The sequence below is a fragment of the Sceloporus occidentalis genome, unplaced genomic scaffold, assembly GCF_023333645.1.
Source record: "Sceloporus occidentalis isolate IW3139 unplaced genomic scaffold, rSceOcc1.0.p SCAF_2, whole genome shotgun sequence".
NCBI lineage: Eukaryota > Metazoa > Chordata > Lepidosauria > Squamata > Phrynosomatidae > Sceloporus > Sceloporus occidentalis.
The window spans coordinates 90,207,827-90,221,123 of NW_028316982.1; the positions used below are offsets into that span (position 1 = coordinate 90,207,827).

General features: G+C 41.3%; 1 protein-coding gene across 1 annotated transcript in view; it reads left to right on the forward strand.

The window, feature by feature from the left end:
* The window catches only part of LOC149318666 (uncharacterized), a 34,904-nt gene that overhangs the window by 13,375 nt on the left and 8,232 nt on the right, over positions 1–13,297 (forward strand). The window contains exons 6-7 of the mRNA XM_089508346.1: positions 8,171–8,246; positions 9,046–9,144. Of these exons, the coding sequence (XP_089364472.1) occupies positions 8,171–8,246; positions 9,046–9,144 (175 nt within the window). The remainder of the gene's footprint in view (positions 1–8,170; positions 8,247–9,045; positions 9,145–13,297) is intronic.

The window sequence follows — 13,297 nt, forward strand, 5'->3', positions numbered from 1 at the left end:
CTGGGACAGAGCAGGGGAGCCTGAGAGTCCCACCCGAGGGAACAGTCACTGCTAAGCCTCGGAGGAGGCGTGTGGTCGTAGTGGGGGACTCCTTGCTGAGGGGTACAGAAGCAGTGATTTGTAGGCCTGACAAGATGTCTCGAGAGGTGTGTTGTCTTCCAGGTGCAAAGATCCGTGATGTGACAGAGAGGCTGACAAGACTGGTCAAGCCTACTGACCAATACCCCTTCCTTTTGGTCCACGTGGGAACTAATGATACTGCAAGACACAGCATTCAGAACATCAAAAGGGATTACGAGGCGCTTGGTAGGAAGCTGAAAGGAATGGATGTACAGGTTGTCATCTCGTCTCTTCTGCCAGTTGAAGGGCATGGTCCAGGAAGGGAGAGGAAAATAGCAGATGTGAACAACTGGCTTCGCAGATGGTGCCGCCGAGAAGGATTTGGATACTTCGATCATGGGCTGCGGTTCCATGAGGAGGGACTTCTTGCAACAGACGGGTTGCATCTCACGCCAGTTGGAAGAAATGTTTTTGCCAACAGTCTCAAGAACTTGATCAGGAGAGCTTTAAACTGAGTTCCGAGGGGAAGGGAGACAATATTAAGGAAGGCGAAAGGGATGGCGAAAATAGTCAAACTGACATAGAGGAAACAAGGCAAACAGTGCAAGGACCCAGCAGTGGGAGGCAAAAAAACTTGCACAGGCAGCAAGTAAAAGGGAACCATGGTCTGCGATGTCTCTACACTAATGCACAGAGCATGGGAAATAAGCAAGATGAACTCGAACTCCTAGTACAACAAAGCAAATATGATATAATAGGCATCACTGAAACCTGGTGGGATGAGTCTCATGATTGGAATGTGGAAATAGAGGGGTACAACCTTATTAAGAGAAATATGCCAAACAGGAAAGGAGGAGGAATAGCACTATATGTCAGAGATATTTACACCAGTGAAGAGATCCTGGACATCAATCATGGAAGCCAGGTGGAGAGCATCTGGATAAGAATCAAAGGGGAGGGAAACAACAAGGGTGTTACGGTGGGAGTCTACTACAGACCCCCAAGTCAGACTGAGGAATTGGATGATATCTTTCTAGAACAGATGACCACACAGTCAGAAAAGAGAGATGTAGTAGTGATGGGCGACTTCAACTATCCTGATATTTGCTGGAAGTCAAACTCAGCAAAATCCTCAAGGTCTAGCAAATTCCTCACTTGCCTGGAAGACAATTTCATGGTCCAAAAGGTGGAAGAGGCAACAAGGGGGTCAGCTATTTTAGATCTGATCCTAACCAACAAGGATGACTTGGTTAATGGGGTGCAAGTGGTGGGATCATTAGGTGGAAGTGACCATGTTCTCCTGGAGTTTGTAATACAGTGGAAAGGAGAAGCCAGGCAGAGTCAGACACACATCCTAGACTTTAGGAGAGCGGATTTCAGTAAACTTAGAGAAGTATTGAGGGCGATTCCATGGTCAGAAATACTAAACGATAAAGGAGTTCAGGACGGATGGGACTTTCTCAAAAGGGAGATACTGAAGGCACAATTTCAAACAGTTCCAGTGAGAAAGAAAAATGGGAGGTGTCTCAAGAAACCAGGATGGATGACTAAGGAACTTTCAACCGAGCTAAGTTTGAAACAGAACATGTATAAGAAATGGAAAAAGGGGGAAATCACAAAAAAGGAATTCAAAGAAATAGGCATGTGTAGGGGTAAAGTCAGAAAAGCTAAAGCGCAGAATGAACTCAGGCTTGCTAGAGAGGTTAAGAACAATAAAAAGGGCTTTTTTGGATATGTCCGCAGCAAGAGGAAGAAGAAGGAAACGGTAGGGCCACTGCATGGAGAAGATGGCAAAATGCTAACAGGAGATAGAGAAAAGGCAGAATTACTCAACACCTTCTTTGCCTCAGTCTTCTCAGAAAAGGCAAAGGGTGCTCAACCTGAGGATAATGGAGCAGAGGACAGAATAGGGGAATTTCAGCACAGAATAAGTAAAGAGATAGTAGAGGAACACCTTGTTAATCTAAATGAATTTAAGTCTCCGGGACCAGATGAACTCCATCCAAGGGTATTAAAAGAACTGGCAAAAGTAATATCGGAGCCATTGGCAATCATATTTGAAAACTCCTGGAGAACAGGAGAGATCCCAGCAGACTGGCGAAGGGCAAACGTTGTCCCCATCTTCAAAAAGGGGAAAAAAGAGGATCCCAACAATTATCGTCCAGTTAGTCTGACATCAGTTCTAGGAAAGATTCTGGAGCAGATCATTAAACAGAGAGTCTGTGAACGTCTAGAAGGCAATGCCATAATCACAAAAAGTCAACATGGGTTTCAGAGAAAGAAGTCATGCCAGACAAATCTAATCTCTTTCTTTGATAAAATTACCAGCTTGGTAGATGAAGGGAATGCTGTGGATATAGTATATCTTGATTTCAGTAAGGCCTTTGACAAGGTTTCCCATGACATTCTTGCAAACAAGCTTGTAAAATGTGGGCTAGACAAAGGAACTGTTAAATGGATCTGTAATTGGTTGACCGGCCGAACCCAAAGGGTGCTCAACAATGGCTCCTTTTCATCCTGGAGAGAAGTGACCAGTGGGGTCCCACAGGGCTCTGTCCTGGGCCCAATGCTATTTAACATCTTTATCAATGACTTGGATGACAGAATTGGGGGTATACTTATCAAATTTGCAGAAGACACCAAATTAGGAGGAGTAGCTAATACCCCTGAGGATAGGATCAAAATTCAAAATGACCTTAATAAATTAGAAAGGTAGGCCAAAACTAACAAAATGAATTTCATCACGGAGAAATGTAAGATATTGCACTTAGGGCGGGAAAATGAAATGAACAGATATAGGATGGGGGACACCTGGCTGAATGAAACTACGTGTGAAAGGGATCTAGGAGTCCAAGTAGACCACAAGTTGAACATGAGTGAACAGTGTGATGCGGCAGCTAAAAAGGCCAATGCAATTTTAGGCTGCATCAATAAAAGTATAGTGTCTAGATCAAGAGAAGTAACAGTGCCACTGTATTCTGCTTTGGTCAGGCCCCACCTAGAATATTGTGTCCAGTTCTGGGCGCCACAATTCAAAAAGGACATTGAGAAACTGGAGCGTGTCCAAAGGAGGGTGACAAAAATGGTGAAGGGTCTGGAAACCATGCCCTATGAGGAACGCCTTAGGGAGCTGGGGATGTTTAGCCTGGAGAAAAGAAGGTTAAGAGGTGATATGATAGCCCTGTTTAAATATTTGAAAGGATGTCATATTGAGGAGGGAGCAAGCTTGTTTTCTGCTGCTCCAGAGAACAGGACCCGGAACAATGGATGCAAGCTACAGGAAAAGAGATTCCACCTGAACATTAGGAGGAACTTCCTGACAGTAAGGGCTGTTCGACAGTGGAATGCACTTCCTCGGAAGGTGATAGAGTCTCCTTCCTTGGAGGTCTTTAAACAGAGGCTGGATGGCCATCTGTCAGGGATGCTTTGATTTGGATTTCCTACATGGCAGGGGGTTGGACTGGATGGCCCTAGTGGTCTCTTCCAACTCTACGATTCTATGATTCTATGATTCTATGACTCATATCATCATCATCATCATCATCACACTATCATTGTCAAAGCAAGGGAGACTTGTTAGCACTTAAAGCACACAAAATAAAATTTAAAAAAACCTTGAGGCCTCTGGCCACTCACCACCTCCTCCTTCTGCTCCCCCTCCTCCTCCTCCTTCTCCTTCTCCCTCCTCCTCTTCCTTCTTCTCCTCCTCCCCCTCTTCCTCCTCCTCCACCTCCTTCTGCTCCCCCCTCCTCCTCTTCCTTCTCCTCTTCCTCGTCCTCCTTCTTCTCCTCCCCCCTCCTCCATGCGCCACACGGCCTGGGGGCGGGGCGGAGGAAGCAGAGGAGAAGGAGGTGGGCAGCGCAGGGCCGTGCGGGGCCAATGCAGGGAGGGTGGCGCGGGGAGGCGGGGAGGGCAGTGCGGGGCCGCGGGGAGGGCAGCACAGGGGAGGCCAAACTTTATTTACTTTGAGGGTTTCTTCTTTCCTGTTGAAGTTGTCCAAGTGTTTCAACATTTGTATTTACCCATTTAACAATTGCAGTCATAAGAACACACACACACACACTTTTATAAATAAGAATATAAATAAAATTTCAAGTGCTTTATTTATTGTTAAATAATGGGAGAGTTGTGAAATGAGTAAGGACTGGCTGGGGCCGGTCCTGCCGCCTCCGCGGGCCACATCCGGCCCGCGGGCTGGGGGTTGCCGACCCCTGTCCTAAAAGATACATAATTATCAACATTAAGAACAAAAACCAAACTTTTATAGAAGATGACTTTACCTTCATTGATTTTAATAGTGGTTGAATGTGTGTATCTCTAAGATAATTATATCCAAAAGCATATTAATAAAAGCCATTTGGCAAATCTGCCAGATACTTTGGAAATGATAGGCAGAAAGGAATGAAAGAGGCCCAAAGTTAATAGATCGACAAGCCTTAATCACAACTCTTAAATTGCATTCCATATCCTTGAGCAAAAACATCTTTTTTTCTTTTTCTTTTTCTCTTCTTTTTCTTTTGCGTCCAGGAGCTCTACTGATCTGATAACATTTGTTTGTAGTGATGTATTTTTCCCAAGAGCAGTTTCCACTTCACTTTCTAAAAATATAGGTTCTTTCTCAAAAGGCTGTTCTAGGAAGGACGCTGGGGTCCAAAACACACTGCAGAAATAATCTAGTTTAATCTTCTTTAATTGACCTGGCTCAATACTGGGAAATTCTAGGAACTGTAGTTTTGTGAGGCATTTAGCCTTCTTTGTCAGAGAGCTCTGGTGCCACAATAAACTACAATTCCCAGGGTTCCTTAACACTGAGCCAAAACAGTTAAAGCAATCTCAAACTGGATTATTCCTGCAGTGTGTTTTGGACCTCTGTCATTCTTTAATCTCATTTATATAGTCCTTCAGTGTATCGCTTTCTTCTTATTTTGTCCTACTCATATAACATATCCATATAACTCATATTACATACTCATATAACATAGGCCAGCTAGAGCCCTAAGATCTTCAGGAGAAGGCTTTCTCTCAATCCCGTCACCATCAGAAGCTCGCCTGGTGAGGACACGAGAGAGAGCCTTCTCGTTGGCTCCTCTGGCCCTCTGGAATGCCCTTCTATGAGAAGCAAGGCTGGCCCCCTCCTTGTTTGCCTTTCATCAACAAGCAAAAATAGCTTTATTCAAGCAGACTTTTACTGTATAATCATGGGGGGGGGGGGGGGGCTTGGCTATTTGTTATATAGGATGGGTATCATGGTTTTACTGTGGTTTTAATGTTTGTAATTTTATATTGTTTTTATATGAGATTTTAACTGTTTTATTTCCGGACACAGTACAAGGTGTTGGTTATCACCTTTAAAGCCCTACATGGCTTGGGCCCAACCTATCTAAGGGATCACTTTCTTCCATACAATCTGCCCCGTACACTCGGGTCCTCTGGGAGGAATTTACTACTGCCCTTAAAGACCTGATTGACAGCGACCTCCCAGAGGACATTTTCTGCAGCTGCTCCCAATTTATGGAATGGCCTGCCAGACAAGATCTGTCAAATTATTAATCTAGACAGCTTTTAAAAAGCCATTAAGATGGATCTCTTCCGGCAGGCCTTCCCAGAATAAAATACTCGGCCATGAAAAAGACTTCCCCATTTATCAAACTCTGCCCATGGTTATTGTTGGATTTTAAAATGTTAGTTTTAGTCTTATACTATTTAATCTTGTTTTAAGGGGGGGTACTATGTATATATGGATAATTAGCCTGTTGTATGCCGCTTTGATTGCCTGGCAAAAAGTGGGATAAATTTTTTTTAATTAATTTTAATTTTTAATTTATTGTAATATGTTTTAGAATTTTATTTGTGAGCTGTCTTGGGTCCCCTCTGGGGAGAAAGGCAGGATATAAATCAAATAAATAAATAAATTTAGATTTCTGTTTGATTTCTCAGATGTTGTGGAAGAGGTCTTTTGTTTGAACAGCAATTCATTAATACTACATTATAATCCAGTTTGCAAACTGGTTTAAAAGAGGGTAGTTCACACTTGGTCATGTTTTTCCTGACCTGAATACAAGGGAGTTTGCACAAATCTTCCTTAACCCAATTTTTCCAAGATCGAGTTTTTCCCCATTTCTTTCCCAAAATTCCAGGTTTTATCAAGATGCTACTAATGGTAACTGGCTTTCAATCCCATTTGGGGCATCCAAGAGGGAAGGGTTAATATGCAGGGAGCAGATCATGCCCACCCCTTTGCTCTCTCCCTGCCAGTTTTTCCCTCTTGGCACTTGGTTGTGGGAGTCAAAAAAGCAGCTCCAGAAATGCAGTGGATTCAAACTTCCCACACTTTGGAAAGTGGTCTCTTTAAAGTGTAGCCTGGCTTTTTTTCTCTTCTGCCAATGATTTAGCTCCCTTATAGTGCACCAATGTCTGATTCCCAGAGCTCACCAAAGCCAGGGAGAGGGTTCTCCTGAGAACATTATTAGACAGTGTATTTTTTTTTAAAAAAGAATTGACAGCTTATGTACATATTTGCCCTTGCATGGTCACAGTAGATAGCACCTTTAAATACTCGCATCATCAGTATGACAAAGGTGTGCATTGTTTGCTTGACGTTAAAAGCAGGACTGTGGGTTAGAGGTCATTTATCCTCTCTCCCAAGAAATAAAACCACAACAGACTCTGCTCCCAAGCTGGTGCAATCTTGCACACATAATATATTGCTGAGAGATTATATTATTATATTATTATATGGCTGAGAAAGTGTGACTCCTCTCAAGGCTAACCTACCCCAGGATTTCTTGCTAAGAGTTTTTCTGTGGGGTTTGCCATTGCCATCCTCTGAGGCTGATGGGACGGGGGGTAGCCGAACAGTGTGACGTAGATGTGCATCATTTGATTGACAATTTTAAGCAACGAGAAAAATAGAAATGACAACTACGTTTTAAAACAATATAAATGGTAATGTGAACTTCATCAGTGTTAAATTGCCATGGTGAGATTCTATTGGGGTAAGCATAGTGAGAACTTTGATTCAGTATTGCATCATCAAATCTCCCCAGATATACTCATCACAAAAACACTAGTGTGAATGGCCCCATTGATAGGTTTTCTACAACGTATTATTGATCCAACTTTGCATTGTAACCCCTGATTGCTTTTGGTACATTCTTGCCTCACTATTAATGCCACCTTTGTTTTTTAAGACTGTAATGTCTATAGTAAACTATAGTGTAATTATGTGCCTGAGAATGTCCCATCCCTATCCACTTTAGCTGGCTCATCCCAAGTATTGTGATTGTCATACATTCCATTTCTTGTTTCACAATTTCTAGCTTCCCCTCATTCATGCTTCTCACATTTCACAGGCCAAAATAAGTCTGCTTCGGGTCACTTTGGAGGTATGCTGTTTACATGATGTGCGTATCCTAAGATTCTGGAAACTGTGTCAAAGCCACACTCCAGTCCTAAGGACCGGAACGTGGCTTTGGCGCGGCTTCCAGACTCTTAGGACACACACATAATGTAAACAGCATACCTCCAAAGTGACCGGAAGCAGGTTTATTTTGGCCTGTCTGTATGGAGGCCCATAATCTTATTAAGGGCATTATACAGATTCAGACGTCCCTTTCATGTGTTTTCATATGTAACTAATCTTAACAGCTATTAATGTTGGTGTTGATCACTTGCCTTGTTAAACAGATATGAAAGAATTTATCTTAGTAAGAAGAGGGACTGTAAGAAAACTACCTCCTAATTTTTTTTATCTGCAGTTAATAGGAAACCAGTTTTACATCAGCACTACCTTGCTATAGGTATTGTTGCCAAATGATTTGCCTCTAGCACCAGCATGGCATTAAAGAATGCAATGTTTTTTTAAAAAATGAAAAGCCACATCAGCATCATTATCTTTGAAAATGTGCTTTTATTTTTCTAAAATGAATTCTTTTTCTGTTTTAATGTTACTTTGTTTATTTTTTATTTTAATTACTGTAAATGATTTTGAGCACTATTTTTGCCAGTAATACTGGTTATAAATTTAATGAACAAAATAATTAAACAGTATTCCTTCCATTTTTAACAAAACAACATTCCATGCTTCTAATGTTCTTGTGATCCACTTTAGCTTTTGGAGAGGCTCGTGGCCACCATATGAATGGTTCTGTATATCTGACAGACCTCCAAACTCAGCCAGTGAGAAGGTAAATCAAAAATTTCTCATTATTAAAAGCATTCCAGTACAGATATTATACTGGGAGTGGGGACCTCCAGATGTTTTAGACTTTAAATTCCAGAGTCCCTGGTAGTTGTGCCAATGGTAAGAGATTATGGGTATTGTGGTCCAGAAGATCTGGAAAGCCAATGTTTTCCCCAGTTCTCTTTAGTCCTAATGTTTTTCAAATTCTGCATGTGACAAATACAGTGGGCACTTGGTATCCACTGGGGTTTGGTTCCAGAATCCTCCATGTATACCAAAACCACAGATGCTCAAGTCCCCATTATATGCAGTGACGTAGTAAAATGGTATCCCTTATATAAATTGGCAAAGTCAAGATTTGCTTTTTTGAATTTTTAAAAAGTATTTTCAAGCTATGGATGGTTGAATTTGTGGATGCAGAATCCGTTGTTATATTATTATTATTATTATTAACCTTTATTTATATAGCGCTGTAAATTTATAGAGGGCTAACTGTATACGTAGGAAATAATTCAGTCTTTGATGTGTTTGATTTTGGAAAATACACCAAACAAACTTTCTGATAAGCTGATATGTAATTAACAGGTCCTAATATAGATGAATGAGGGAATATTTTCATGTTAATTGAGCACTGTTGTTCTGAAAGCATTTTGATATACTTTCATGCATAGGATCTGGCATTAGACCCTAAATTCAGACGGGAACCTTCTTGCTTGTTCATTGGAATTAGCCCTGTCACATTTTGTCTTTTTCCAATAGCTTCTTCAGAAAATGACATTATATTGTTTCCCCAAATTTTCCAGCAATGTAGGAATGAATCTGTGGGATGCTGGAGATGCTGTGCCACCACCAAATGATACAGCTGGGCATACTGATAGAACTTCAAATGAAGAACACCCCAGGTACTTTGCAGAAATGTATTTGTATTAAACTGAAAACAGTAAGAGGAAAATACATATACAAAATGATTAAACAGTGGGCCTTTAACATTCTCTGGGGTTAGGGGCACAGGACCACCATGAAAGTGGAAAACCCTCAAATAAAAAAAAACTATTTTTTTAACTTGAGAAAACACCTCTCTAAGAATTCTAGGAATTTCTAGGTCCTCCATCACAACTCTATGGTCAACATCCATCAACTGTGCTGGAGTACTTACAAATGCCGAGAAGTGTCCTCTCTAGGAATTTCTAGATTCTTCTTCATGGTCTCTGACTAGCAATTCCAGAAAGTTCCGAATATGCTCTGCATAGGCGCAGGAATACCCAGTTGCGTGAATTCACAGATGACCACTCAAAGAACTACAATTACAGGTAAGCAACAGAATGACTTCTGGGAGAGGTTGGCAATGGAGTCACACTGGGGGACCTATTGGCCTGTTACAGACTGCCAAAATAAAGCTGCTTCGGGTCTCTTTGGAGGTATGCTATTTAAAGAATGCATGGGCCCTAAGAGTCCGGAGGTCGCACCAAAGCCACACTCCATTCCTAAGCACCGGAGTGCAGCTTTTGGTGCAGCTTCCAGATTCTTAGGATGCATGCATCATTTAAATAGCATACCTCCAAAGAGACCTGAAGCAACTTTATTTTGGCAGTCTGTAACAAGCCAAAGATTCCTAGAGAGAACATATTAATACAATCTGTGAATAATCAAATCCACAAAAATCAAAGCTGCAAATGTGTGTGGTAAGGTTCTTTACAACTGTACCTGTAAATCTGCATTTCCTGTGGCTGCTTTTAAGGCTTCATTCAAGCAGTATTATGGCCAGATGCCACTGAGGAGGGAGGCCACTAATGGAACTTATTTTGTGATCGGAATCAGGATGGTGTAATTTCTCCCTTCCTTTTCACCTCCTCCCCATCCCTAAATTAGCTGCATTGAGATAGAAGATTACGGAAAATCTTGGTATAAAACTAACAAATTTACATTAGCACAAAATCTGAAGGAGAATTTTTACAAAATGTTGTACATGTGGCATTTAACACCAAGAAAACTATCAAGAATGTATGTGAAGGCAAATAAGATATGTTGGAAGTGTTAAAACAAACAGAGGGATCATACTACCACATGTGGTGGACTTGTACTAAGGCTAAATATTACTGGGAAAAGATTCATAAAGCAATAACGGAAATAATGGGCATGTGTTTTCAGAAGAAAATGGAGATGTATTTATTGAATATGACATATATATTGGAAAAAGGAATAGAAAAAACAATTCAAAACTAGTGTTATATATGGTAACAACAGCAAGATTGCTATATGCACAAAACTGGAAATCTTGTCAAATTCCATCAATAGAGGAGTGCTTAAGAAAACTAATGGACATGAGAGATCCTGACAGATTGTCAAGAAAATTAAAAGAGGAAAATGACACCCTTGAAGAAGACGATTGGCATCTAGTAGTTAATTATTGAAAAAGAGAAACAAATAAAGAATAGTTTGGAGAATAAGGTAGTGATGAATAGGCAAAGTAAAAGGAAGTTTTATGGAAAAAATAAAATAAAAGAGTAGGCTACAAGTAAGAAAATCCAAAGTGTAAAATAACATGAGCGTAAAGAAATAAAGCAACCACACAATGGAAAAATAAGAAGATGGAAAAGGTATAAGTGAGTAAGTGGAAACGGATAGTATTATTGTCAGATGACAGCAGGTTATTGTCAGATGTGACTGTAAGTATGAGATGGTGTGGTTTTTATGTGTAGGTTTTGTATATTGTTTGTAGTATTTTGTATATGTGAACGGGGATTTCTATGAAAGTATGATTGTATTTGGTTTTTATTGAGAATAAAATTTTCAAAAAAAATCCATAATTTTGGCCCCGAAACTTGCCCATGACTTATACATGAGGTCCATGTATAGTTGAGTATATAAGGTAAATGACTTCAGTGGGAATCCTGCCTTCCACCTTCAGAGCACATTATTTTCCCACAGATCGTTTTCATCCTCCATAAGAGCAGCAGCATGAAGAGTTCCTGATTCTAGGATCAGTATCCCAGCTTGAGTAAGAATATTTCTTCATTTATATCTTAAATCTTCTTTTTTCATCATCTTCTTTCTTGTCTTCAATACACAATTAGTCTTTTTATTACTTGTTCTCCTTTGTCATATTTAATCCTGTTGGAATGGCCATTTCAGGCTCTTCTCACCTAGCTAATATATGACCTCAGCAGCACTTCTTAAAAAGTGTGCTTCTTGCAGAAGCATGATTCAGACAGACACTCTCGGTGCCACTAGTACTTTGGGGGTGTTCTCACTTAAGATTTGAAACGATTTAAAATACAACATTTTTAATAAAACCGATTCAAAATAACCCTGGTCTTATCCCGCGTTCTGAATCGCTTTTATTCTTCGTTCCTATCTGGTTTTTTAAATCGAAGTTTTTACCTGCTAGCGTTCCTACTTGGCATGAAATCGGTGTTTAAATAAATCGATTCTTCTCCTCCATACCTTATTTGGAGCTGTCAATCAATAGTACGTCAGAATGACGTAACGTTAATCCGGAATATTTGGAAGCGATTTATCTTTTGGCATCGTTTCCATTTCATTGACCGTTTGTGAACTGATGTATTTTTGGTGTTTTTTTTTCTTCAAATGGACCAATGAGGGTGCTTAATCGCTCAAACGTCCTCTTCTGCGTCTCCCCATATTACCTGCCATAACTCAGTGCTAGGGAATCCTGGGAATGGTAGTTTATTATGGCACCAGCACTCTCTGGCAGAGGAGGATAAATGTCTCACAAACACAACAGTTCCCATAATTCCTTAGTACTGAGCCAGGGCAGGTTAAGGGGTCTCAAACTGTATTATTTCTACAGTGGGTTTGGAACTACAGATGAGGGTTTTTTCATAAATTAAAAAAGTTGTTACTTTATAATTACCTTATATATATATATATATATATATATATATATATATATACACACACACACACACACACACACACACACACACTCATATGCATATATATATACATGTGTGCAAACACACACACAAATATATATGTGTATATATACCTATATGTTTGTGTGTGTATGCATTTATATATATATGCATGTGTGTGTGTGAGTATTCATATATAATCGTGTGTGTGTGTGTGTATGTCTGTCTGTCTGTCTGTCTGTCTGTCTGTCTGTCTGTTGTGTGTGTGTGTGTGTGTGTTTGCCAAATCGGATCAAGGAGGAGAAGGCAGTGGGTTTCAGTGGGTAGAGACTGTTCTGCATTCAAAGCCCAGGGTTGGAAAACGGGATCAAGGAGGAGAGGGCAGTGGGTTTCAGTGGGTAGAGACTGTTCTGCATCCAAAGCCCAGGGTTGGAAAACGGGATCAAGGAGGAGAGGGCAGTGGGTTTCAGTGGGTAGAGACTGTTCTGCATCCAAAGCCCAGGGTTGGAAAACGGGATCAAGGAGGAGAGGGCAGTGGGTAGAGACTGTTCTGCATCCAAAGCCCAGGGTTGGAAAACGGGATCAAGGAGGAGAGGGCAGTGGGTTTCAGTGGGTAGAGACTGTTCAGCATCCAAAGCCCAGGGTTGGAAAACGGGATCAAGGAGGAGAGGGCAGTGGGTAGAGACTGTTCTGCATCCAAAGCCTAGGGTTGGAAAACGGGATCAAGGAGGAGAGGGCAGTGGGTTTCAGTGGGTAGAGACTGTTCTGCATCCCAAGCCCAGGGTTGGAAAACGGGATCAAGGAGGAGAGGGCAGTGGGTTTCAGTGGGTAGAGACTGTTCAGCATCCAAAGCCCAGGGTTGGAAAACAGGATCAAGGAGGAGAGGGTAGTGGGTTTCAGTGGGTAGAGACTGTTCTGCATCCAAAGCCCAGGGTTGGAAAACGGGATCAAGGAGGAGAGGGCAGTGGGTTTCAGTGGGTAGAGACTGTTCTGCATCCAAAGCCCAGGGTTGGAAAACGGGATCAAAGAGGAGAGGGCAGTGGGTTTCAGTGGGTAGAGACTGTTCAGCATCCAAAGCCCAGGGTTGGAAAACGGGATCAAGGAGGAGAGGGCAGTGGGTTTCAGTGGGTAGAGACTGTTCTGCATCCAAAGCCCAGGGTTGGAAAACGGGATCAAGGAG